This window comes from Chiroxiphia lanceolata, chromosome 6 (assembly GCF_009829145.1).
Source record: "Chiroxiphia lanceolata isolate bChiLan1 chromosome 6, bChiLan1.pri, whole genome shotgun sequence".
NCBI classification, from domain to species: Eukaryota; Metazoa; Chordata; class Aves; order Passeriformes; family Pipridae; genus Chiroxiphia; species Chiroxiphia lanceolata.
The window spans coordinates 48,191,184-48,218,517 of NC_045642.1; the positions used below are offsets into that span (position 1 = coordinate 48,191,184).

The following is a 27,334-nucleotide window of genomic DNA, read 5'->3' on the forward strand; positions in this document are numbered from 1 at the left end:
CTTCATTGACAAAAGCATTGAGATGCTCAACTGCAGAAGTGGTTTTATGATTATGCACTCTCAAAATATTTCTAACTACTGCTGTTGCAAGTAATCCCAGTTATTGAAACACAAAATAACTTTTCCCCATCTTTTTAAAAATTTTGTTTTCTTATTTTTAATGTTTTGGTCAAATGCACACTCTGAGTCTTATTTATTTTATTATCCTGCAGAAGTTGTTCTTGTAATACACTCTACTATTTTCTCCTGTAATACAATCTTTCTGCTTTTTAGCAGGGCAATGTTTGAGTATAAGAACAAAAAAAATTATGGCTGTATCCCAAAATGATGTGTGGTAAGTACTGGGCAGCTAGCCTGGAACTATTTTTTTATTTATATTTGTTTCAATCTTCCAGAATGCTCATTTAGAAACAGGATGTATAATAATCTTTAGAACATCTAATGAGTCGCATCCATTGGGATGAAGTAACAAAATTGACCTTCAAATCATTACAATCACAAAGAGATCCTTCTGCTTCTGACCTGTGCATTTCTGTCTTCCCGAATCCAAAGAGCTGAACAGCTTCTTCAGTTTAGCAACTACACCCAGTACGCTTTAAAGTAATTTTAAGTTATTAAGGGACATTTTTATATTTGTTAATTTCACCTCTAAATTGGAGATTAGAGGCACAGGTAAAGCCTGTCCAGGACCAGCCCTTTTTAAAATATAAGTTCACAAATTAAGCAATACTGAGAGAGAACAAGATATTTTAACTTAGAGGGTACTTGTTCAGTCACCCAAGCTCCAGATAGTGAAAGAATAAAGCTGTTACTATCTATCTACCATTTGATGAGTTCTGTGAAACTTCAATTCACACCAACCACAGGAAAAGCACTGAAAGTCTTCCAAATTTAAAAAAAAAGTCAGTCAAACATCCACTCAGTACTGTGTGAAGACAGTAACAAGCACCTTCTTGACTGACCACTATCACAAACTGGTAAGCCTTGAAATTTGGCTCAGACAAGGGTCCAAAACATAATTGTATTTCTTCAGGGCAAATATGTCTTCAGGAATTGGTCCTCAAGGTAAGTGATTAAAAAAATAAAATTAAAAAAAAAATAAAACAAATGGCACATCAAAATACTCAGTCCAGTATAGGCTGCTCACTTTATGTAGGAGATGAATGGAGAATTTGAACTTCCATCTCCTAGAAGACATTTATTTTTCAGATGTGGGAAAACAAAGTGGGCATGACTCTCGTATGTTGAACATAACATACTCTCTGTGGTAGCAAATTTTCAGTACCATCCTATACTTATGTTATCAAAGCAAGGAACCAGAAATATTATCAATTATATTGGAGTGCATTTCCAGTACAGCTGATCTATCAGATATAAGTCTCTCTATGATCACAAGTGGGGAAATATGTTAATATGGAGAACAAATTCCTTTAAAATATACTTTTTCCCATTTTCTTAGAAGATAGTTATGGGGTTTTTGAGATGCCAAAAGTCTGTTATTTTGGAGGACCAAACCATTCTACTCAAGATTCTGTACGGAGTCCAAGCCATTCACTAGAAATTTCAAAACATATACCCTGCACATGGGTAAAACCTCTGAAAGATAATTTAATCAGAAGTCTATGTACAAGTTCATTATGAGAAAGGACAGCTGAAAGGATGACTACATAACTGAAAGGATGACTAAGCATAACTTAACATCAATACCCTGGAACATGCAGTTAAAAATACAAAACATTGTTTCTAGGATATTAAATCAATTGAAAGCAGATGCCACTAATCCTCATGTTCTAAGATCTTCTGTGTATAAATTTATATTCTGATAGTTTTGAAACAATGATGATTAAGTCAGTAGTGGTAAGAGGGATGGGTGAGGAACTGAGGTATAAACCAGGAGGTAGAAAGTTCAGTTACAACATGGAGAAAGAAAGCTGAAGTACTAAAAAAACTAATTAGAGCCACTAAGGAACAAGAAGAGCATAGACATGTTAAAATATATTTACATACAGAAGAATAGGTAAGACAAGACAGAAGAAAGAAGGACCAATAGAGCAAGGACCTTGCTCTAAAGTTACCTGCAAAATACTTTTTCAATCCTATTCCTTCAGATACAAATCACCACTAAAAAACCAGGACTTCATTTCACATTAATGCACAAATCTGTTTCCCTCCATTTAGGCTTATCTCACCAAAGGAGGGTTTTCAAGGGTATATAAACATAAAAGAGACATATTTAGATGCTGCAGCACTTTTGTCAGCTTTTCCATCAAGATTTGATTCTTCTATAATTAGGGTAGAGAGTTCTCATTCACCTGTTCATCCTCATTTAGTTTGCAGAGTCAAATCCTTGAGAATGAACTACTGTCATCCCCAAGGGCACTACCTCCATGTAAGATACTTGGAAGACAGGGCATTTGCGCTGTCACTACCTACACTGTTACATGTCCAGACAGAATTTTTAATGTATCCCTAGTTTACTACCTTACTACCTGCAATTTGCCCCTCACCCACAGCAGCAGGGCCTCAATTATTGCTCTGCCACTATGGAGGTAAGTGCAAAAGCCTGCTATACAACGTGATCAGCGGCTGGCTCTTAGAAATACTATAACATTGAACTATGACTGGAAACCTTACATCACATGATTTTTCCTTCTAGATCAGAACAGAATATTTGAGCAAATATTTTATACTAGAGAGCAACACAAGTGTCTTTAAAATTAAATAAAAGGAAATCCGCAGAAATCAATTTAGGTAATTCTGACAGAAGATGATGGAAATAAATGCTAAAGAAATACATTCTGTACTGAGGAAGGGAGACTCCCAGAGGTGAAGTTGTCATTACATGATCTTCTACAAGTCTCTCTTTTTAACACACAACAAAAGCTTTTCACTACATATAGCAGAACAAAATGAAAAGATCAACACCCACTCACCTCTGAAATGCAAGAAGAGCCTTTCTCTGCAAGACCTCTTGCATCCCTCGCAAAGATGCTAAAAAGGATATACTGAATCAGTGATATGAATGATGAAGATAATTCATTCCACACACTAATTGAAGAAGCTTTAATACATTGACTGAAAAAATGGTTGCACATAGAAGCTTCAATTTTATGTCTAGCATTCTGCTAGGTAACCTTTTTTAGAGAACATGGGAATTTCCAATTGTGAATGTTTATTCTTATCTTACCATCAGTGGCCTGCAGACTGTAAGTCAATCCCAGTGCCAAGTAGCCTTTTGCTTTGAACTCTGATGTTTTGTCCCCAAGATCAACAACTGCCTTGGCAAATCTTTCAGCTTCTTCCAACTGAAAACATTATAAAACATCCATGTAAGTCTAAAACTAGCTAAATATTACATTAGAATGTGAAGAATGCACAAAATGTATTTTATGCACACTGACCCTGTTAAAATCTCAGCCATGATTGCTTTCAAGGACCATTTCATTTCTCATTAGACTTAGCTGTCCTACTAAATAGTGAGTAAAGAAAACAGATTTTAAACTGAAACACTCATTCTTATGGTAGAGTGAAACTCTGTCACATAACACAGCGGTTTTACCTTTTTTCTTTTTTTCTTTTTTTTTTTAAATTAAAAAAAAAAGTATTTCTGGTCCATATATGCCATCTACCATTTTTGCATTTTTTATAAATAAGAGTTCTTGGCCCATAAACAATTTCTTTAGGAAAATCCATCACAAGAACTATGTCTCCTGTAAAAAACAGCGTATCCATGCAGAACTCTGTTTTGAATACTGTATTCCTGAATGCATGCAAACTCATAAACAGAGAAACGTAAAAAAATTAAGGTTTAATAGCACATCCATCTTAGCACACTATTTAACAATCTAGAAAGAAAAAAATAACATCTGAATCCATTCCAGTAAATGTAAATGCTAAGTACAGTAAACTACTCCATATGGACTCAATCCATAGGGAACAATTTACAGAACTAGGATCCACTTTAATTAAGACTGTATTTTTGTCAGCCTCAACAAGTCATGTTTCTGCTACTACTCTATTTTCTCAGTTTCTGATTGTGACCTTTCCCTCCTTTTTTCCTCCTTTTTTAAATATTTTAAATATATTCTTCTAAAAATTACACATATATCTTGAAAACCACATGATGATGTTCAATCACCTTAATGTTTTTGTACAGATACACTAATTACAAAGTTATCTAAAATACAACTCAAGTAACATTTTTTTTAAAGACACTGTCTCTACTATGAATTCATGAACATCAGTTGCCTGCAAACACGGTACCAACAGAAGAGTTTCTTGATTATGAGATTTGTCTCATTATCTTCTAAAAAATTATTTTCCTTTTGCACAGAGGAAAGAGAAGCCTAAGTTGCATTTATAACCTGTCTTCCAAGAACACTTCAATTTTTATACATTTTAAGCTAGGTCATAGATAAGTATCAAAATATGCTACCTTGATAAACATAACCAATGCTGTCAAATATTTCAAATTAGCCATTCAAACAGGGATGTACATGTGCATATACATATAAGTGCTATACTTCTGGAGATCCCCAAGTGTATGTAGAGAGAGATGTATGTGAGAAAGTATTTGCTACGTCCCTAAACCAAGATTTTAGTACAGCTCTTGATGAAAAGACAGAGTGGCAAAACTTACCCAGTGGAGAGATCCCATACAGAGTTTTGCAGCAAGGAGTGGAATAGTTGCATCATCCGGTTTCAAACGTATACATTCCTTCAAGACTTTAACAGCTCGAGCAGACTGTTAAAAACATTTTCCATTGCAATTACTGAAAGAATAAATAGGAATCTTCTATCTGTGAAACATAATTTACTTTATTTTTCCCACGTGAAGGAGACATTACTACCCATTTTGTTGAGAATCTGTCGCAACTCCTCATGCCAGTGCAACACAAGACTTTAGGCATTGCTTTTGTTATTTAACCCCTATGAACTATCATTAAGCATCCCCAGAGAAACATTTGCTGAGAATGTAATTCCAACGGTACACAATTCAGGAAACAGTTGAGATGCATTTAAAACTTTGCTAGGCCTGTAACCTCACAGCCTTTGAGCCAGGCAAACAAAAGAGAAGGAACAAGAGCCCTGACAACAAGTAGGGTTTTGGTGTTCTTTGGGAGTTATGACAGCAATTAGGAATAGCTCTAAGATAGACCAGCACTGTTCTTCCTTTTTTTTTTTTTAATTTATTTGCCTCTATCCAATCACAATTTAGAAGATAACTCAAAGTACATAGAGAACAGGAGGAAGAACCAAGCCTCTTCAGAACCAATGTCCTGCTAGAATATCTTCTAAGGAAAATACATTCCTTTCCCCTATACTGAAAATAAGCAAATTATCCCCATTGAGAATTTAGAAAACTAGTTGTTTACATTACATAATTAATGTGATTTTTTTTTTAACATGACAGGGAAAAGCAAAAATAACTGAAAATAGAGGATTGCATCTGATAACATAAGTTCCTAGGTTATATAAAATTTTAAAAATATCCATCAGTTGCCCAGAATACAGAGTCTCAAAGACAGCAACATTAAAAGACAGACAGAAATTTTCAAAGGACAAAAAAAAAGCAAGAGCATCAAGAGTTAGCATTAATTTGTATCGTGGTATAAAATTTGTTCATCAAAACCATATTTAAACAAGTTTCAACATATAATAGGATCTCATATAATTCACTGCTTCCATTCAATCAGCTGATCTTAAGATTGTTGGCAAGACAGTAGTTTTCACCACTTTTCAGTCTTCCTTAGTTAGAAACTATTGAAATAACAACATTCTTTGTACAGCACTAGGTATAAATTCAGGAGTATAGTGTACTTAGGTGATTAAAGGATTAAAATTATTTTCAAAAACACTACAGATGAAAATTATGGAAGTGTCAAATGTTGTTATCAAACATCATCAATACAAGAATTACATAAAAAAATTTAAACTTACTTTTCCTGCTGCCATCAAGGACAATGCAAATTGATACCAGAGATGGAACTCCTCAAACGCAAACTTCATGGCTCTTTCTAAACACTAATTATGGGGGGAAAATTGTTATTTAAGGGCACATTCTTCAATTATTAATAAGATATAGTATTAAGATTTTCTTATAGACTCGTATCTAATGTACATGTAATTAAAAATTTAAATCATCCAAATACATGAAAACAGCTGCCAGATTCTATATGGAAAAAAAAACTTAACAGAAAACTGTTTTCCTGGTTATTATGTTTGTTTAAATACTCCTGCTGGTATTGTATTATGTAGTCTGAAACAAGGAATGATAAATAATAGCTTACTAAAGATACCATCTGTAAAAGGCAGGAGATAAGTCTTAAGTGAAAAGGAAAAAGAGTACACAGCCTCCTCCTAAACTTAACAAGCAGAGTACTTATAAGTAACATTTAAAAGGAGGGGTGGTGTATAAAAGTTCACCTTGCAGTATTATTTCTGTTTTTAAAAAGTTTAACTTCACACTCCATATTCTGCTGAGATTTTAAACTAAATAACTGAATGCCAAAAGGAAATTCATTATTTCTATACTGAGACTAAATACATTAAATTAGCATTATATGCTAAATTAGCATTATATGCTAATTTTGGATGGTTTATATCTGCTGTTGTCAATAAGAATTATTTCATTTTGCTATGTCCATTTTTACCAATCAGGCCAGTTCCAGAGAGTAGAAAGGTAAAACACTTTTCTGGATTAAATTTAGAAAAATAAAAATTTTGTTTTCTTGGTCTTGCCTAATTAAAAACTAATTACCAATTCTAACTAGAAGACAACGAGGTTGAAGGGATTGATAGTTTAGGGGTTTATAATTTTGCACTTATAAGGACACAGGCCACAACTCTAGATTATTCTAAAAGGCTTGATTTTCATGTACTAATGATCTAGCTAGCATTCTTTTCGCTCAACTTCAAGTTCTATTTACCTGGCTTTGTTCAATAAGAAATGTGACAAGTTACAGGATTTTTCTTTTCTTTGTAAGATGACAGAATTGGTAGTTATGGGGGGGGGGGGTAAGGGATACATGTACATGTACATGTTTGTGACCTACACAACAACACAAACACCTCATAAACTGGATTCTTCTGAACAAAGTAACAACAAGTAATTTCAAAGAGCTAAAGGCTCTATCAAGAAATCCACATCAAGCAATAGTACCTAAGCAGATTGTAAGATAATGTTCAGGATAATAGCAACTGACTTAACTAATTGAAAATATATTCAGCACAATCCTTCTTCTGAGGAAAACACAACTGTTGATATTACCTTGTAAATAACCACAAATCACTCCATGAACAGATAACATTGAACACATTACAGAATTTTGTTGCTTAGCACTATGGTATCCTGAAAAGAACATGCTTGAAGTTAGAGAGTTGAAAGACGAAAGGACAAAAATCTATGAAAATTTCTGGTCTGGAAAGCATCTCTTCTGATAGGATATTTATCAGCTCAATATGCTGTATCCTTCAAAGCTTAAAAACCAACTTGATGACAACCAGAGAACTTTGGTTTAGGAAAGAATTACGATCATATAAAGTTCTTTCATCTAGTTGAAGCCACCCTAAGAAATTGAAAGCCCGCTGTATGTAAACTCAACAAAAAAAATGAGACCTTTTCAATTAAGAACATAACTCAGCAATAGAACAGTTTAACAAGGACAGGACAGATTTTTTATCATTCAATGTTTTTATATAACAGCTGTCTACTTCCATAAGTAATCAGCTATAGCTAAACCAGAAGATGACAATAAGATATTGGAACTGCTGGATAAATTCCATTTCTACAGTTAGAATAACTTCCTGCTTTCTAATTTGAAGCTACAACAGCTCCTCTAGAGCAACCATAATCAGCTCACAGAGAATGAAGCAATAAAAAATTAAATGTCTATTACATAACCAAACAGAATGTTCTACATTTCTGAATTTGTGTTTATTGCAATACTTTAGATTATAAAGGTTACAGACTATGGGCTGCAGAATTTGAGGGCAGATATCCTCTCCTCACTAAAATGTAAGAGCTTCTTGAAGTCTATGTTTTCTGCTGTGCTTTGGATGACAAGAAAACAACAAATGAGATATTCTAACCATTTCCTGGTAAGACCCTGCTGCAGCTGTATATCTAGAATATCGGTATGCTAAAATAAGTATTGTATATTACACCAGATCTTCATAAGATGATTTTTTTCATGTTCAGAAAAGATACTTATAACAAATAAGTATATGTAACAAATAAGTATATGTAAAAGATACATATAACAAATATGTTTTAATTATACTGAACTGAAAGTATTTTTCCAACATAATGGAATTATTTTTTTTATTTTAAAGAGAACATGTTAAAAGAACATACATACAATTTCGATTGAATATTACTACAAAGATGCTAGACAAAGATTTAAAAAAAAAACAACAAGAAAAGACCTTAAAACAAGCCTTAGCTAGACTTCTGGTGTCAAAGCCTAAGCCATGGCTAAAAACCCTCAACTAAGCAGCTAGTCAAACATGGAGTCTTTTATTTTCCATGTACTTGTGGGTCTGCTTTTGTCTGTAACCAAGATCACCACCAGCACAAGCAACTCCTAAAAGGCACTGAAATCAAAGTCCACTATTTAGAACATTCAACTGTGCTCAAAACACAGAAGGAAAAGGAACAGGCAGTACTCATCTGTTAGCTACAGGGGTTAAACCAATCACACAAGCAGTGAGGGAAGCAAGCTCTGTGCTTTTCTCCATGTGAGGAGACTATGAGACTTTCTTCCTACCCTCCTCGACTTCAAGACACATGGTTAAGAACAGAGATACCACTAGCTCTCCTGATGAAGCCAAAAACCTCTCTCTTAAGAAAGGTACAAAGAACTGTCAGCAAGAAGCGGCATCTATTGTGACACAAATACTACCCAAAATGTTCCCAAAGGAGACAGTGGAGGAATCCCAGGAACCTGTGATGTTCCCATGAATACAATGGTTGTTTTACATTCTAAAATTAAACAAAAAATTCCTTAGCAAAAAACCCCTACATAAAGCCATCTTGACACCAGACAAAATAAAAGAATCAGAATTGGAACCCAGGGCTGCACTACCCTTGCCCAGTTGCTAAGCTACTATATAAAATGGAATGGTTGCTAGTTGCTTGAAGAAAAAAGAAATCAGAGTTATCTGTTTTATTACAATATTTTTGATGTCTATCCTTTCAGAAGTTCTAGACTGAAATATATATGAAGTGTCAACTCTTGCAGCTTTGGTGCTACCACCTAAAATCACCGGAAGGTCATAGTGTCTGTTGTGGCAAGTAAATGGAAATATTCCTAATTAGATTATGTTGTAGGGTTGCAGTCCTGTATGAGATTTAGTACTCCTTTGTCCTGTGAAACAAACTTCCATCGTACTAATTAAAACTGACTTGTATGGCGACTTGCAGCTATGAAGTGCTTTCAAGAATAAGAACACTCAAACTGAGAGCTTAACACCACAGGAGACACAGGTTAATGGGTGACTATCAACATAGATCAGAAAAGAACTGGAGCACTTTCTTTTCATTTTTATCTCAATAGAATTCCTCTATTATGGTAGAGAGAAACCATTTCCCAGCAAATTAATCCCTGGATATGCCTTCCTAGCACGTATGCTGAAGTATTCTTTCTGTATACCAATAATTAACTGTGGTCAGCAACAGTACCCTGCTGCTGGGTGAGCACTGTTTGAGCAGCAGAAAGATCTGATCTGCCCAAAAAGCTGTAGCTTTTTCTCAGGTATAAAACTGGTAAGAGTACTTGACCATTCCCTGAAGAAGTAAGCTGCTACAATCTAACAAAACACATGCGAGTTACATAATCAAACATAAGACATCAGAGAGTGAGAACACATTTTCCACATACCTGAAAAAGAATACATTTCCTTTTGATTAACTTCAAAACCATTTTATAAACTATGAGGACTATGGATCACCCCAAATATTAAGAGTTGTAAAAGAAAGTTTTTTTCTGAAATAAAACATCACAGATTTTTTTCCTAGGTAATTATATCTATCATTTTTATAGCCACAACAGCTTTTATTTTTTGCTGTTCATTCTTGCTGTCTCCATTTAATGTGTACCCTTTTAAGCAGATCCATGCATCCCCACCTAAAAATCATGCAAATTTCAGCAGCATTAAACATTTACCACATCTTCCACACAACTTCTGTGCTTGACTACCTCAAGTCACTTGTGTAAATTTAGACAGTAAGCATTCTGGGGTTGAAACTACCTCCAGTATTAACAGAGAAGTTAGAATTAAAGTGTCCGTACTTGTTTAAACCTTCATTACTACCACAATTAACATGATTAACAGAAAACAGCAATGACAACACAGTTGAATATTACTGACAAACCTCTGAGAGCATTTCATACTGGCCTCTTCTTCCCAAGGCTATAGTAAGTAAATCGTAGACGACAGATGCACTTTGCAAACTGATGATACGATCGTTTTTGTGTTCAGGTATTCTGCTTAGTACAGCATCACGGTTAGCCTTAAACATACCACAGATAAAGAAACAAAGTCAGCCACTCGAATTCAAGTTATATTTTCACTCAAGTAACTACCACTCTGTTCAAACTGACAGCCACCAGTTGATATGAGTGATACAGAGAGAGAGTATCTGCTACTAATTTACAGATAAAAAGAATCACCAATTTTATACATTAGTGGAAAGACTGATGTTTTTACCTGAATCTATTTTTATTAACTTCATTCTACTTACATAAATTAAGTAATGTATTTAAATTATTGAAGAGTTGTCAGAAACACAATAAGGTGGGGGTTTTAATATAATGTATATTCATCTTCTAAAATTTATTTTTATTTTTGTATGCTAGTAAAACATATTAGAAGAATCTTCAAATCCTGTACTCCAGCTTTTGTAAAATAAGGCAATAAATTTCTTTTCTCTTCACAACATTATGACACTAGCCTCTCACTTGTGGAAGATAACCTGTCCAGGAAAACCCACCATCACCTTCAGGGCTTACTACTGAGAAGTGAAAACTGACCCTGGTTCTGAAAACAGGTTTGCAATCAGGCCATGTTTGCAGTAAGGCTTTGTACTTTCAATCCTGTTTTGTGAAAGGTACATTGTAAATCTGATTCCTTAATTAAACTGTGCCTTTTGTGAAGGAAGACAGCTGAGATAGAAACGGATTAAACGAATTGACCATGTCCACAGAGAAATCTTGTTAAAGAGCAAAGAGTAAAATTCAGGTCTCCCAATAGCTAGTACCCATACTGAAATATCCAGTATTTTTCCCACTATACCATCAAGCCTCTGAAAATACCTTATCTTGTTATTTTACCTTTTTCTAGTTTTCTTGGTGTTTAATGTTCCCATTGGTACAAATGTTAGTATATCTGGTAATTTGAAGTCAGAAGTTAAAGATCCTTCTCTCTCCTCATTGCACTTTTTCTTTATTTTTAATTACACAGGGCATGGCCCCCTTAGTACATTTACTTAAATACATTATGCATCTTATTTCCCCCTTTTCCAAATGCAAGGAATAACACACAATAAGGGTTATTAAATTTTTTTCTGCTTTAACAGGATAACATTTTAAGCTCTGAACAAACTCAATATATCATTGAAATCAGAATAATTAAATACTGAAAAAATTTTAAAAGAGATACATGGAGTGTAAAATGCACAGACATTTCAGGAATTATCAACTGAATAATCAATCCACAGTCTGGTTTGAAAACATACTCCCCTGCACACATACCCCAAATCAGACATTTTGCTTTCTTCTGATCACGAAGTCTTTTGCTTTTCCTTTCTACGCTACATAATGTTTAATGAGCTTGAAGAACTTCTTTTTAACTCCACATTTAATCACTATTTGACTCAATTCTTTGCAAGTACAGAACAAGCTATGAACTAGCACTTCTTGTGGAAAAAATGGCTGCCAATCCCAAAGCAGTATTATAGGAGAGGATGTCTTGTAATTATTAAAGATATCTTATATATTTGAACAATCATTTTCTTCATAATTATAATACAGAATGTACATACAAACTTCAGTCATCAGTATTTCAGAACTGCCACGGTCTCAGACACAATCAAGGGACAATTAGTTAAATTGCAATGAGTCACTTGACCACAGTTACCACACACACTTTAAGCCTGTAACACATCTGAGCAGTACAACTTAGTTCAACGACAGCAGAAGAAAGGATATGCTCAGCCATTTTACCACTGGTTAAGAATTACACATCATAGTGATCAGTGACACGAAGTCTAGCTGGAGGCCAGTAACTAGTGATGTATCCCAGAGACTGATGCTGGGCCTGATCCTGTTCCTGATCTGGATGTAGCCTCAAGTATGTTTGCAGATAATACAGAACTAGGAGGAGGAACTGATACACCAAAGGGCTGTGCTGCCATCCAGAGGGACCTCAACAGGCTGGAGGAACCTGAGAGGAACCTCATCAAAGGCTTCAACAAAGACTTGGAAGTGCTAAGTCCTGCACCTGGGAAGGAACAACCCCAGGTACCAGTATATGCTGGGGGCTCCCCAGCTCAAAAGCAGCATGACAGGAAAGCATCTGGGGGTCCTTGGTGGACACCAAGTTGAGTTGGAGCCAGCAATGTGTCCCAGCTGGAAAGAAGGCTATTGATAGCCCAGGCTGCACTAAGGAGCATTGTCAGCAGGTCAAGGGAGAGCCTCCCCTCTGTTTAGCACTGGTGAGGCCACACCTGCAGTACTGGGACCAGCTCTGGACTGCCCAGTACAAGAGACATGGAGCTACTGGAGAGAGTCCAACAAATGTCCACTAGGATGAATAAGGGACTGAAGCATCTCTTCTATGAGGAAAGGCTGAAAGAGCTGGGACTCTTCACCCTGGAGAAGACAATGCTCAGAAGGGGAACCTTATCAATGTGTAGAAATATCTGCAGGAAGGATATAAGGAAGAGGGAGCCAGGCTCTTTCCAGTGGTGCCCAGTGACAGGACCAGAGGCAGTGAAACACTGGAGGTTCCCTTTGAACATCAGGAACCAGTTTTTTTACTGTGAGGGTGAATGAGCACTGGCACAGGCTCCCAGGGAGGTTGTAGAGTCTCTCTCCTTGGAGATATTCAAAAGATGTCTGGACAGAGATGCAGGCTGCTCCAGGTGGGCTGGCTTGAGCAAGGGGTTTAAAATAAAATAACTTCCAGAAGTCCCTTCCAACCTTAATCATTCTGTGATTCTGTTACCACAACTCAGCTGACATGCAATACACACATGCACTGTAACATGAACGTATCAGTCCTTCAGATCACAGAATCACAGAATGGTTTGGTTTGGAAGGGACCTAAAAGAGCATCCTGCCATGGGCAAGGACACTTTCCACCAGACCACATTGCTCAGAGCCCCATCCAACCTGGCCTTGAATGGGGCTTTTTCTTCACTAATTCACAGACAATGAAAGGAAGGGATCATACTAGTTTAATAACACAAGAGCATCTCAAAACACCAGTGATTACTCAATCTTCTGTAAGTGTTCTTATTTCTTTCCCAAGTAGTGGTTTCAAAATCATAAATCACATACTACTTCACAACTACTACAGCTAGAAAGTTAGCATGCATGGAAGCTGAAGTAACAGGTCTCAACTCTCAGAAAGGTAAGTTTGTAATGATGAATATTTTTATGCTCAATCTTCCCCTTCCCCCCTCCAAAACTAATTTGAACAAATGACTTAGCCAAAGTAAGTCAGTCATGTCAAAGATTTTATACTCCCCTGAAACAAACTCTTTTACCTGAGATAACCTGCAATAATTAAAAAAAAAATTTGAAATCTTGCTAAGGGTTATGCTCTACAGAGACAGCACTTGATATAATCAGGCAGATCTGATTCAAAAAGGAAAAGCTGTAAGTAATCTGAAATGAAACTTAACAAGGCAGTACTTTTAATTTGGTTTTTGACTTCTTAATGATGATATGTAAGGAACTACACATTTGAATATAGTAATAAGCAGTCAGATCTTGCAGAACCAGGACTGCTTTGACTTCACACCATGACCGTAGGTCACATCAGAATTCTGTACATCTCCACAAGCTGCTCAGGCACATTACAGAGGCACCTCTCAGTGCTAAGTATATACTGCAATAAAATCAACATATGATATGTGGAAATGTTTGCTCAGTCTATTTTTCTGTACTCTGAGAATCAAAATCTAGACAGAATTTCTAGATCCTGTCATGAATATTGCAAGGCACATCACTAGGAATGAGGAAAGTAGTTAGCACTACAATGTAAATGTGTGCCACTTCAAAATAGTTCAACTAGGACAATATTCACTAAAATGCTCTGATCCTATTTAACTGTAGCAAATCAGAAATTATGCCAAAGCACGTAGGCATTTGAATCACCTACAGAACTTAAAAGACTACAGCTCATTGATGTGCAGTGAGACAGACTGCATGATGCCTGAGACTGTACAGGTTTCACACCTCCAGTTAAAAAAACAGCAAAAGCTTCAGCTTCAGCCTTCATTTAATTTTATCTGAGAACATAAAACTGACATGGTATGAGAATGCCAGTACATGGCAGTTGATTGATGACTAGCAAAATCATACTAGAGAAAGTATGGAATATTGATTAAGGTCACAAGCAGGCCATTGAAAGGAATCACTTATGAGGACTTCTTAAAAAAAAATCCAGTAGCAAAGACTGAATGTCATTATCATTAAAAATCATTTACAAATTTAAGTGACTGAAGTTTTATGCACAATATAAAGTACTTTTTGACAACGTTTATTATGCTCATCTAATAGTCTTTGATTTGCTTTTAACAACAAAAATAACTTAATTTTGATTCTGTCTGAATAGCAACCAGCTGGTGTAACAGTAGTGCCAAATGAAAGACCTGGCTTGTTCACTTGCCCATGCTTAGAAGGAGGCTAAGTACAGCCACTCCAAAGGAGAAAATCTCCATAACACTTGCAGACCTCATCTTGCTGGCTCAGAGGAACAGAAGCCTGAGTTTCAGAAGTAATTGCCTGCTTTCTTAACAGAAAATGAAAGACAAGGCAAAGTAAGACATGGCAAAAAAAAAAAAAAGAGTTCTATTTTCATTTAAAAAAATCCCAAGGAAAACACACACAGTCTCTCTATTTTACCTACCATAGATTCACTAATAAGCAGCAACAGTAAGGCTTCCTCTGTATTTTCTTGAGGACAGAAGATGCTGTTCAAAATAAGAATTTAATTATTTAATCAGAACACATTACTTTCAGGAGTAGCTCATACACATATATTAAAAGTAATGTAAAAACTGGAAAACTTCCAGAAAAGCAAAGAGAAAATAACTTGCATAGAAAAAACAATTGGTTAAAATGCATTTCTTTGCAACGTTCTAAATTTGCATTTCAGAAAAGTTAGACAAACACAGTAAAAGAATAAAACTACCACAGCTGACAGAGTTGAACACATTCAAATATCCCAAAATTGAACATAATTTGACAACTGTAAAAAATAAACCCATCCTTTAATTAGCCTCTGGTACCTAATTTATCTGATCTGAATGTACATCACTGATTCAGAGGTTAGCAAGAGAAAACTCTCATAAAAGAACAGGATAACTTTTGTATTTCAGACAATATGTGGAAAAATATTTCTATTGGTCTTTCATCAGATATGCTTGAGATTTTTCTTCCAGATGCATTCGACAGCTATGAATATTTTTCAATAGAGTAATGACAATCTTCACCCACTTGGTATAACCACTGTTACTTCCAAGAAGTTCAATTATTTGTTTTTAATGAAGTACGCTTCCTTATGACTTAATACTGAAGGTTTGCATAGGACTAGTTCGCAAACTTCACTGCTTTCTCTCAACACTGGATGCTTTCTGAATGCTCTTCTAAGCTGGTGGACAGACAACAGGAATCTGCATTGGATACCTGTCTGGTAGGAATTCATCCATCCTTTCTCACATATATAGAAAAAAACCCCCACAAATCAGTGACTATGTTTCATCTCTTCAGATTTCTTCCTCTAAAGTATTTCTGAATTAGCACAAGTACTATTTCCTGTTAATCCAGACCATTAGTTCCACAATTAACTGTTTAAATGTAGAAAATAATTTGTTGTTGTTAATAAGCAATTCCTATAGTCCCAAGGGTGTTTAAACTACAATACATTATGGAAGGGAAACAAAACTTGTCCAACATTAAACATCTTTTGATTTATTATTTTTTAAGCACTAGAAATATAAGCAGTAATTAAATGTCTGAAAGGAAATGGAAACTAAAAGACATCTGAACTCTAAACAGTTTGAAAGCAACATTGTGAATGTATTGTGGTAATATACAACATCTAAGACCCCAGGGCAGTTGTTTTGTTGTTGTATTTTTATTTTTTAATCAATGCAACTGCTTGCCAGATTTTGAAGAATATTCTAAATCTTAGAAGACTTTTTTATTTTTACATAACAAAGACATTTCAAAGCACAGTTACTCATGAATAAGAACCACCTAGGATAGATGAAATGAGGAGTGATGAGGTGGCATCAGAGAGCTCCTCATTTAACTATCCAGTCTTCTCTGCAGAATTTAACAACCTGGAAGAGGATTTTACCTGACTGACTGATAATGGCTCCCAGAAAGCAGAATAATGATTGGAAAGAGCTGTTGGAGAAATTACTTTATCAGAAAAAAAGGGAAGTTGCCCCCAAGAGAAGTCCTAAAAAGTGACTTATCAAAATAAAAGCAAACATTATTTTCACCTACAATTTTAAAACATATTTTTGAAAATAAGTTGTTGTTTGTCTCAAACAGTGAACATCCTCTCCATGAAGAAATTACTGAGAAATTTCTTTGACCTATCTAAGTTTAGTTGACTGAACTTGGACACTTTTTTTGTCTCCTGACAGATGCAGGCATATGAGTAAAGTAATTTCAATGTAACGGGGCAGAACAAGAGAGGAATCAGAAGCATGAAATGCCTATCAACCAAAGGCAAAGCATGAAATTTATCCTCAGTTGAAGAACTGGTTAAACAAAACTGAAGAGGCAGCTAACACAGAGATCTACAAAACCATAAATGCTATTAGTCAAATCACATTCACCATCCTCAAAAGAACACAAGGCAGTTATTTAATATATCAGACAACATATTTAGAAAAAAAAGTGCATCGTGGACTCAGAGCTGATGGTCAGAAGAATACCTAGGAAAAAGTTTCCTAGATATCTATCTTGATATTCACTGTCTTTAGTACTTACTTTCAGTCACTACTGGAGATGAGATAGTTGGCTAGCCGTGTTTTATATGATACGGTGTTAGCCAGTCTGATGTGACAAAAGAAAAGGACTTAATTACATGCTCTGTTGAAATTGCAGAACTCCTCGCCTGCATGTCCCACGAACGAGAAAATTAAACTGAACAAAGCCCCACTTTTGCCAGGAGGCATGATGCTACAAAGGATGAGTTGAGAATGAAGATCACAAGTTTGAAAGACTGAGTCTGAGAAACCTGCTGTAAGTATTCTGGATCAAGAAAGGAGAATTGCCTCAAGTCTTTGAAGATAAAGGCCATTCTACTGATAGTAATAAAAGAAACATAATTATGTGGGCTTGTTGCTGTGTTAAGTATCCATTAATGGAAATCTGCAATAAATACAGCAACCAACTCAAAATAGTGTCATACTGCAGGCAATTCGGTTACGATATAAAGATCCTGCGAACACTAAAAACATCTTTCCATTATTTAAGGTACGACTACTTCTCTAATCAATCTGCCACAGAAGCAAACTCTTTTGCACATAACAAGGTCACTTTATGGAAAAAAACTTTCATATTAACTAACAAGACATATATATTGTAAGAGAGGAACAGTGTTCTTTAGGATTTGCTGCATGATACCAAGTCGTTTGAAAAAGAGAATACATGATCCTGCATAAAAGAGATTTCCTCCTGTTTGGGCAATAAATGCATGCTTTCTGTGTGCAGTGATCAAGGTGCATTCATAAAAATAGGTATTTCCTTTTCACCAAAAAGGTTGTCTGTACGTGCAGTTTGTTAAATATGTACTTGCAAGGAAACACAGTAGTTGTTTCAGCAGATTGATTGTTCAACTCCATGCCTGCATCTTTTCCTAAAGCTCAATAGACTGCTTTTAATGACTTCACATCCTAGACGTAGTCAGACAAAACTGAAATTATAAAATACACAATGCCTGGCTTTTAATCCAGCTGGACAACAATATAAATAAAACCAGTAGCAATAATAAATTCTTTGAAGAAAAACAGTCAAAAATGTCCTATGGAACAGAGAATAGTGTCCTCAAAAGACATCCCTACATCACAATGATTTCGCAAAATCTCAGAGGAGCTGAGGTTGGAAGGGGTGTCTGGGGATCAGAGTCATTAACTTTTAAGAAAAATTTAAAATTCAAGGAAATGGCTATCTACATTTAATACTAACCCTAATGGTGATAGGTTTTGAAAAAAAAGGTTACATTTTCAAGAAGGAAGAAATACACAAAGCTACTCTAGAATACAACATCAGATATATCACACAAAAATGATCCATAAATAATGCATCACTTACCTGAATCATTGAAAGATTAAAACTCAACAAAAAGATGGCATCACAAAGAAGTGCCAAAACTAATCTAAGATGATTAAAAGTATGTGCCTTGGGAAATAAACTACCTTTGAAACTGCTAGATAAATTTCTAGATATGTTTTGTTTTTTCAAAATGCTTCATGGACCAACTTGATTCTTTGAATTTCTAAATCTTTCCTAGAATAGGGGTCTACAAGCAACACACTACTTTTAAATTGTGCAGTCTCTGATTTGCCATCCAATTAATGTTTTCTTTTATAGCCCAGGTATAATAAAAATAATGACTTTACCATATACATCATGACAGACGAATAAAAAATTTTTACAACTGAGCACAAACAGTCTCATGTATACAGCACAAACTTCTGCTTACAGAAACATTTTCCTTCCCTAGTTCTCTTCAGGGAATATATATGTATATACATGTATACACAGACAGCATGGGAAACATTCCCATTCATATTGCTAAATTCCTTCTACATATTGAAAAAGATAAACTAAATTAACCGGTGCACTGAGTTACAGTTCTGCAATTATAGAAACAAAAGAGGTATAAACTCAGCCATACTTTTCTCCAGTGTATACACGTGGTCTTCTACTGAGTGCATAATTCTTAGTATTTGAACCTTTTCGAAGTGGATCATCTAGGGGTGATTGGTGAGGAGGATCTTCCAGTGGATTCCAGTAACTCTGTTCACACATACCTCGTAACAAAATTTCCGCGAGTTGTCTCGCTATCGTCTGTAAAAGCAAAGGATAAATATTTTCTTTAGAAATGCTGAATACAAACTCTTACAAAATGCTCAGATTTTTTTCTAATGAAGGTTAGTTATGTAGAATATATTTTCTGTTATTTTACAACATCCAAAAAAACAGGTATACTGCTATTTAAGAAGTGAAAGTTCCCAGTTTAATTCTCTAAACACAAAGAAAATAATGGCAAAACCAAACAACTTTTCAATTATATCAGTTAAATCCAGATACTTCTGAAGTATCAACACCACCAACTGCTGCTCCTACGAGCAGAGCACATGCAGGTATATTTTCAGACATTTTGTTCTCAATAACCTCTACTGCCTCGCCAGGCCTGGAGCAGTTGTTTGCGGGGGAGAGACCACAGTGGAGCAGATGGTCCACACTGCAGCCTGCTAAGAGGACCATGGTGGAGCAGGGTGATATTCCTTGAAGGAACTGCAGCCCAATGGAGGGACGCCATACTGGAGCATGGGAAAAGTGTGAGGACTTAGGAGCAGCAGAGAGGAACTCACCACAACCCTCCACCCCCCATGCACCACTCAGGGAATGGGAGGGTAGGGAGAGGAGGTAGAAGAGTCAGGAGTCAAGGACTGAAGTTGAACCTGGGAAAACGGGGTGGGAGGAAGGCGTTTTAGTTTTTGTCTTTGTTTCTCACCATCCCATTCTCTCTTAATTGACAATTAAATGAAGTTAATGTCCCCCAAGAAGAGTCTGTTTTGCCTGTGACAGTAATTAGTAAGCAAATGGCCTGGCTCTGCCTCAACCTACAAGCTTTTCTAGCTTATTTCTTCCCCGTCATGTTAAGGAAGGGGAGTCCAAGGGCAGCTGGGTGGGCATCTGGCAGCCAGAGAAGGTCAACCCAGTACAGACAGTTACAGTTTGTGTGCTGACTGGGGCTGCATTCACTCAAGTCAGGAAATGTAACCTTACAAACTGGTGGATAACAGGTCCTTATCAATATGGTATGTATCTGTCTATTCAACTCTAACTCATCCACTATATTTACTTATGCTTTACCTGCCTACCAAAATTCAGATGCTGCAACAGGAATATGGTTTACTATAACTTACCATTCGCAGGTTTTGTGTAGTTCTTGTTTCAACAGCTCTTAGTAACTCTCTAAATCTACCAACTCCTCTTGTCAAGTTCCTGTATATAAACATAGAATTTGACAGCATTCCAACTTGGATGTAGTAACACCATAATATATTATTTGATAAAATTGTTAAAATACATACTCTCTTTTTTTTCCCCCTGCATAGCCTCATTGCCTTTCTGTGAGATAGACAGATAGCTATATTCATCTGGGAACCCCACTACTGATTACTACAACAACATTCCCTGCCAGTTTATTGAAAAGAGAAACATTTTCATGATCAGTAGACAGTTCAAGGGAAAGCAAGGAAAAAAGTAAGAAGCAACCACCTCAAAAAGAGAAAAAAACAAAACTGAAGTTGGTCTCACTACTACAACAGTTTTTAATTTTCAATGACATTGGATTGCAAAGTATAAACTTTGGGGGAAAAAATCCATTTTAGCTGCCTCCTGACACCTTAAAATAGGGAGATAAAAAAGAAGTAGATCTTGTAACTGTCAGTGAAAGTAATGTAAAATTTTGAGCTCCTTTTCAGAAGGGAAACAGCACAAACACATTAAGGTGCCCTGTGTGGCCAGACAAGGACTGGGGGATCAGTGTTCTGTTCTTGACTCTAGCTGTCTTTTGGTGTAGCTTCTGCAACTCAAGTTTCTTTGTCTATGCTTCTTCCACTTCTGCTGCCTAAACACCTTTTACAAAGATTCAAGACCCTCAGAGGCATCATTCATACTAATAATTTTAGCAGACCTGAATTTTCTTATAAAAAAATGGATTATTTTGAATGGTCTTCCAGCTTTATCTTTTTCTCATCTCTAGATCAGTTGTGGGTTTTTTATTGCACATAAAAGCAGTTGATAATATTTTATTTTATATTAATACCATTTGTCTTTGAACTGGTGAAGAACTGGGTTGGCTTTTTGCTGAGCTGAAAAACTGAATTCTGCCACCTCAACACAAAATACAGGACAGCCATTTCAGTATTTGAAGTTTAGTTACAGAACAAAATCATTTTATCAAAAGCATATTTTCTGTTAAATCATTGCTGTTACGTCATATAATTGTATTATCTTAAGGTGCGATGTTATGTGCAAGCTACATAACATTTACCCAAGACAGGTTCAAAAAAGAAATATTACATATTGTGTAAACTTTCTGTAAGTAAAAGCTCTACAGCACTGCACTATAAACTTGATGTTGAAATTGCCCTCCTTACTCTGTTGTCTTTATTTATAAATATATTTAAAATACTGATCTTCTGAATTGCAACTCTGTACAAATTCAAAAAAGACAGCATTTTTATACAAATACTTTCTTTAAATTTAGTTGCAGAATACCTGAAACCAGTGCTGATGCAAGAGATCTTGCTATAGAACTGCAGAACTCCTGCAGAACTCCTATCTCTTTACCTAGAGACCTACTCATTTATTTTACTCTTCATATTACATGACAGCATTCATCTCTGTTCTGTTTTACATAATTATCAGTGTATTTCAGAAACTTTAGTCTCCACCACATCTTTCACTAGCACAGATGTCATCTTTCATTAGCACAAGTTCACCTTCTAAAATACTTTTATATAAAAGCTCGTTTAAAAAGAACTAGCATTTCCAAATAACAAAAACTGTATGTACAGGTTGAAAGTTATATCACCAGTTGACTAAAAAGAAATAATCACCAGTCACACAAGAAACAGTAACTGTTTGTAAAAAGCCCACATGCTAAAAAGCAGAGCTTGACCACAGAGTGACCAGTCAGTATATACTAAAGAAAATTCATCTCGTGTAAATATCTAGCATGGAAATGACTGTTTGAAAGATAATGTTGATTTATATATTTCACCCGGGCAGGCCACAACAGCTAATGTATAATACACCAACTTCATATACTAATGAAGTACAGAAAGTCAGTAGCCCAAATTTTAAGAAATCTCCCAAACTCATTGAAACCCTGATACATTTGGCACCTTTGGAAAGCCAAAATACATATCATTCACTAATACCACATGTCAAATATTTTGGAGAGCCAACAGCAGATCACTGGAATCCCGGCTTTAAGTCCTCTGCCTTAAGTGCATATTTCCCATGAATGGAGTTCTCTCTCAAAGACTGTATTTCAAAGTGACAGATGTGTCCTCAAAACAAGATTAAAAAAAAAAAAAAACAAACAAAAACAAAAACCAAAACAGACTTTCCAAAAACCTGAAATGATCCCTGCTAAATTGTCAAAAAAGAGTTATGAGCAAGAACTTGTCAGCTTGAAACTTTATCTTCCCAGTGCAGATGAAACATATACTATGTAGTAGAACTTCAAACCACAATGCCTTTATGAAATTCTAGGAACTGGCATTTTTTTCCATATGAAGTTTATGTCTTTTGATGTGTTACAAGAACAATAAAAAAATACTTCATGAAAAAATATGCAACTTTCACAAGCCCTTAAAAACTTTGTGACAGGTTGTTATTAGTTGCCTCTTACATTTTCATAAGCATCTACAAGGGACTAAAATTTGTGACTGAAGTTCTACTGTATCATGGAAGAAGCAGTAAGATTGTACAAGAAAAAAAAAGCAGTTAAAATACAGAATTAGTTTTTGCTTCATAAAGCATTTAACATTGATCCACTGCACAAGTCAACACAAACACAATACAGATTTGTCAAGCATCTTCTATGTGAAATATACTAAATAACAGACTTCAAAACTACAATCTAAAATCAGCCCAAAATTGAGTTAAATGCTTTGAGAGACAAGAAATGAAGCAAAATATACCACGACAATATGGTAGGTCTCCACACCACGCTGCTTTTAGCAAAGTACATTTCCTGTATTTGTTAACAGTCTGTAACACTGGGGAGAAGAGTGGTGGCTATTCCAGCACATACTTTTCCTGCCTAGCCCAGGACACACACAGCTTTTACCTGCTTTTCACTACGATGTGCCTTCATGTTAGCAGTTCCGCCGTGCTGACTGAATGCCAGAGCAAAAAGGCACATTAACTTAGAAAACATAGTTCCACAGTGTCTGTAAACGACTTTGAGATCCCTTCCTTTCTCGAGACAAGGAATTTTAACATTAGCACATACTCAGAGTTGACACATTTTCAGTCAAGACAAAGACAATCCACAGATGGACACTGCAAGTTACACGCATGGGTTTATATGACTGCCTGTCGTCAGAATTGCACCTTCCTCGGTTTTAAAGACAATTAGAATGTTTGCTGCTTTAAATCTTCTTTGACTCTTTCAGTAGCAATTTGCCAGTTAGGTTGAGAACCAAGATCCATTGAAAGTCTAGGCAGATCGATGCCCTTAGGGCATATTTGCATCCTTCTGTCTACATATTTGCACCCTAAACCCCAACAATTCATGTTAGAACCTAATTAATTACTGTGATACAAGATCAACTTTTATGCTCCTTTGAAAATTTCAAACACTATTTCTGTTTAGAATAATGAAAATATTTTAACTGCACCCATGCAAAGGTGCTCACTCCTAAACAGGGACAGAAGTTAGTAACTGTAGATATGATACAAGCCAAGTGCAGGAAGAAAATTAAGGGGCACCAACTTCCAACACAGAATCAGAAGGCCAGCAGTAGAAAACTTTAGGCACAAACATACTTGTCACCATCACCACCAAGAAGTCTATTCGTTTTAAAAAGCATGTTTGGCATCAGACAACACAGGGGTTTGGCATTAGTGGTCCAGAAAAACCTCATACCCTACAAACGACTTCTTATTTTTGTAGTTTTAAACGCACACCCAAAAAGTAGAAAAGAATGAAAGAAACTGCTAACAAGAAGCAATCTACATTTGAGTGATGTTAGAATAAAAAAACCAAATGCTATTCCTTATAACAAAGGTAGTGAGATCTAATCACAACATACTCAAAACAGGCTACAAAAGAAATGTTTTAAATTTAACCTCATAAAGGTTGATAAGATTAATTTACTCTATACTTACAGTGTATTTTGGTAGTATCTCCTCCATTAGTGTGAGAAGGGCTTTGTTTGTGAGGCATTTTCCTTATGTTTCTCAATCAAAAAGCCCAAATATTTAGTCTACCATTGCCTTTTAAAGATTAAACACGAAATTAGAATAACTTTTGGTAAGTGATCTTAGACCAACCTCACCTGCTCTACAATTTGGTGGCTAAATTGTAAGTACTTCTCCCATTTAAGAGAGAAAAGTATATCCAGAGCCATGCAGCCACACCATTGAACAGGCTAAGCTAATTATATTATTACCTCATTGCTGAGGCTTACTATATCACATTTTTAGAATATTCATCCTTTAAAAAGAGAAAACCCAAGAACGATGAGATCTACAGGGCTTGATCAAAACAGTAAAATGGAAACTGCATTTTGGAATTGAGCTCATGTTCCAAATGCACCTTCTCTTTTGTTCTCTCTGTCTTCCTCTCTATACTTATATAAAGAAAAAGAAATGCAATGGTTGTAAACTCATTGATACTGTAAGATTTAAAGTTCGTGTATTTCTTCCAAGGATTGAAATAGGAAGTAAAAAAAAGGAATTATTTTAAAGGTAAGGAGTAAGAGCAGACAAAACTCTTAGTACGCATGCCAATCAGAAGAGTGACATTTCAGTAACTTCAGTATGATTGACATGTTTACAAAAAAATATTTAAATCCATACACTCTAGCTAATTATTTTAAGCCAATTAAGAGTAATTTACACAGTATTAAGAGAAGAAATGATTTCACATTGAAACAAGTTACTTTAAAAAGCAAGAAATGTGACAAATCAAGAGACTAACTCTGTAGCAACAGAACATCCTAATATCAAGGCCTGTCACTTACCCTCTGCTTTATACAGTCTCAAAAGAAGAGCTACAAGAAAAATGAAAAGGACTGACATTCTATGGCTCTCTGCAATAACTTTATTAAAGGCTGACAAAATGGACAAGACTAAGTACTATGCACAATAGAGATGCTTCAGATGGTTGTGACTAATGTCTGTGTCTGGTTTCCCTCTGCTTTAAGAGGGTGGAAGGGAAGCATAATTTACTCCACAATTAGAAAAACATCCTGGCAAACATTTAGATATCATCTCCCAGAGGCAACACAGTTGCAATTTCAGACAGTTCTGTTTTCCCTCTCTTTGTTTCATACTTACAGTTTCAATATTCCCACAATATCACGTAATTTCCACTAAACATTAATTATCACTGGACATTACTTTTCGAATAAAATGTAGAAAACACCTAATTATCTGTCAGAATCTAAACTACTCTTCTTTTTTTTTTAAAGTCTACTTAAAAAAAAAATCATTGTGACACACTTCTCATTTTATTGTTAACTCATGCAGAAAGAAAAATCCCAGGTATCTCAAATTCACTACAGAAGATCATGTTTGCTTGATGCTTAAAAGTTCTAGTTGACGTTTAGGCTTATAAATGAAACATCTTCAGTGTGCCATTAGAGCTACACAAGCCTAAGTACTTCAAACAGTCCAATCAAGCAGCAATTCTTGCATTCATGCATTCAAAATGAAAACACACACTGCCTAGACTGCAGTTTCACTTGTACTTAGTCGACTTAATGGTTCACTGCCTAAAGAAGAAGATCTCATCCTCCCCATTCTCATCTCTTAGTGTTCTCTTTTTCCACCATTCTTCTTTCTTGATATCCTCCTACTCTCACTTGCATGGTCCTATCTGTTTTCTGACAGCCACACCAGCCATTATCACACCTTGCAGTGAATCAATTCTTCTCACTAGTATGACAGAACGCTATGATCTCTTTGCTCTTTGGTTTCTGCTGGTTTGGAGAATTAAAAGACTCCACAGAAGAACCAAACAAGTACCTGAACCAGCAAAAGGCAAACAAGAAAAATGCATGTTAGGAGTGTAGATATGGAGAAGATGAGAGCAGGTAGCTCCACTTTACAATGTCTGGACACTAACCATTTTGTTTACTGTTTCTCTTGACACCACCACACAAACGCGAAAGGAGGTACATCCAGAATAAACCTGTTTTGAAAACTGCAACAGAAGTGATTTTGTTTGCTTTCCAGTACAGCAGTGATATCTCATATATAAGGAATGTGATACTTCATGGGATTTCAATGTTTTTGAATTTAATCTTACTTTCTGTTCTTTACTTAATCACCAACTTGTTTTGAGACTGATGTAGAATATGCAACAAGATCTCAAGAGATTCAGAGTGTGACAGGTAGCTAGCACTGTATTCTAATACAGTAGAGAGCTGATCATACAGTGTCTTGATGTGCATTTATGTCAAGCATTTACATAAATCCTTCTCTCATGCATTTCTTCACTGCAAAATCCCTGGCTGTGAGCACTGTATAGGAATATATGGATTTTTGGATTGCCTTCCATCCAGTGTTCCTCACTTACTAGCATGAGAGCTATATTCTTACGCTATTTCTATTATACGCTAAAGTGAAAAAAGAAAAATAGATAAAAGAAATTCTACATAGACAAGTCTTAAACTCTAAGGAGGGCTTTTTGTTGTGCTTGTCAAACATTTTGTAAGTCAATACAAATCAACTACAGCATTATATGAAGAAAAATTGGTTGATTTTTTGATTTTTTTTCCTGGGTTAATCTTCTATTGAGCAAAAGCCCATTTATGACAAACAACTTCCTGGAGAAGGCTGGGAAGGTCTTCCTTCACTGCAGTTGTGCCAGCACAGGTTAACAGCACCATGAGGAGTACACATCTGCTCCGGGTTCCCCAGCCTTTGATTCAGCATGTGAAATATATGGAGACTAGACCAAACTGCAGTCTGGATCCTGGACTCTGACAGAGCAATATCCTTTGAGGGGTGTGAAATAAAGGAGAAGCCACGAAAAATATCTCTGAAAGCCAGGAAAGTCTGGTTTTCACATAAGAGACATCTGAGTTTAGAATTCAAACAGA

The 27,334-nt window shown here is 35.7% G+C and overlaps 1 protein-coding gene across 3 annotated transcripts in view; it reads right to left on the reverse strand.

Moving 5' to 3' along the window:
- The window catches only part of TTC7B (tetratricopeptide repeat domain 7B), a 131,181-nt gene that overhangs the window by 67,814 nt on the left and 36,033 nt on the right, over nucleotides 1–27,334 (reverse strand). For all 3 annotated transcript variants that reach the window (XM_032691093.1, XM_032691092.1, XM_032691094.1), the window contains exons 6-13: nucleotides 20,408–20,486; nucleotides 19,150–19,322; nucleotides 15,139–15,202; nucleotides 10,376–10,513; nucleotides 5,941–6,024; nucleotides 4,640–4,744; nucleotides 3,188–3,305; nucleotides 2,934–2,991 (exon numbers count right to left, since the gene is read on the reverse strand). In XM_032691093.1, coding sequence (XP_032546984.1) covers nucleotides 2,934–2,991; nucleotides 3,188–3,305; nucleotides 4,640–4,744; nucleotides 5,941–6,024; nucleotides 10,376–10,513; nucleotides 15,139–15,202; nucleotides 19,150–19,322; nucleotides 20,408–20,486 — 819 coding nt within the window. The remainder of the gene's footprint in view (nucleotides 1–2,933; nucleotides 2,992–3,187; nucleotides 3,306–4,639; nucleotides 4,745–5,940; nucleotides 6,025–10,375; nucleotides 10,514–15,138; nucleotides 15,203–19,149; nucleotides 19,323–20,407; nucleotides 20,487–27,334) is intronic.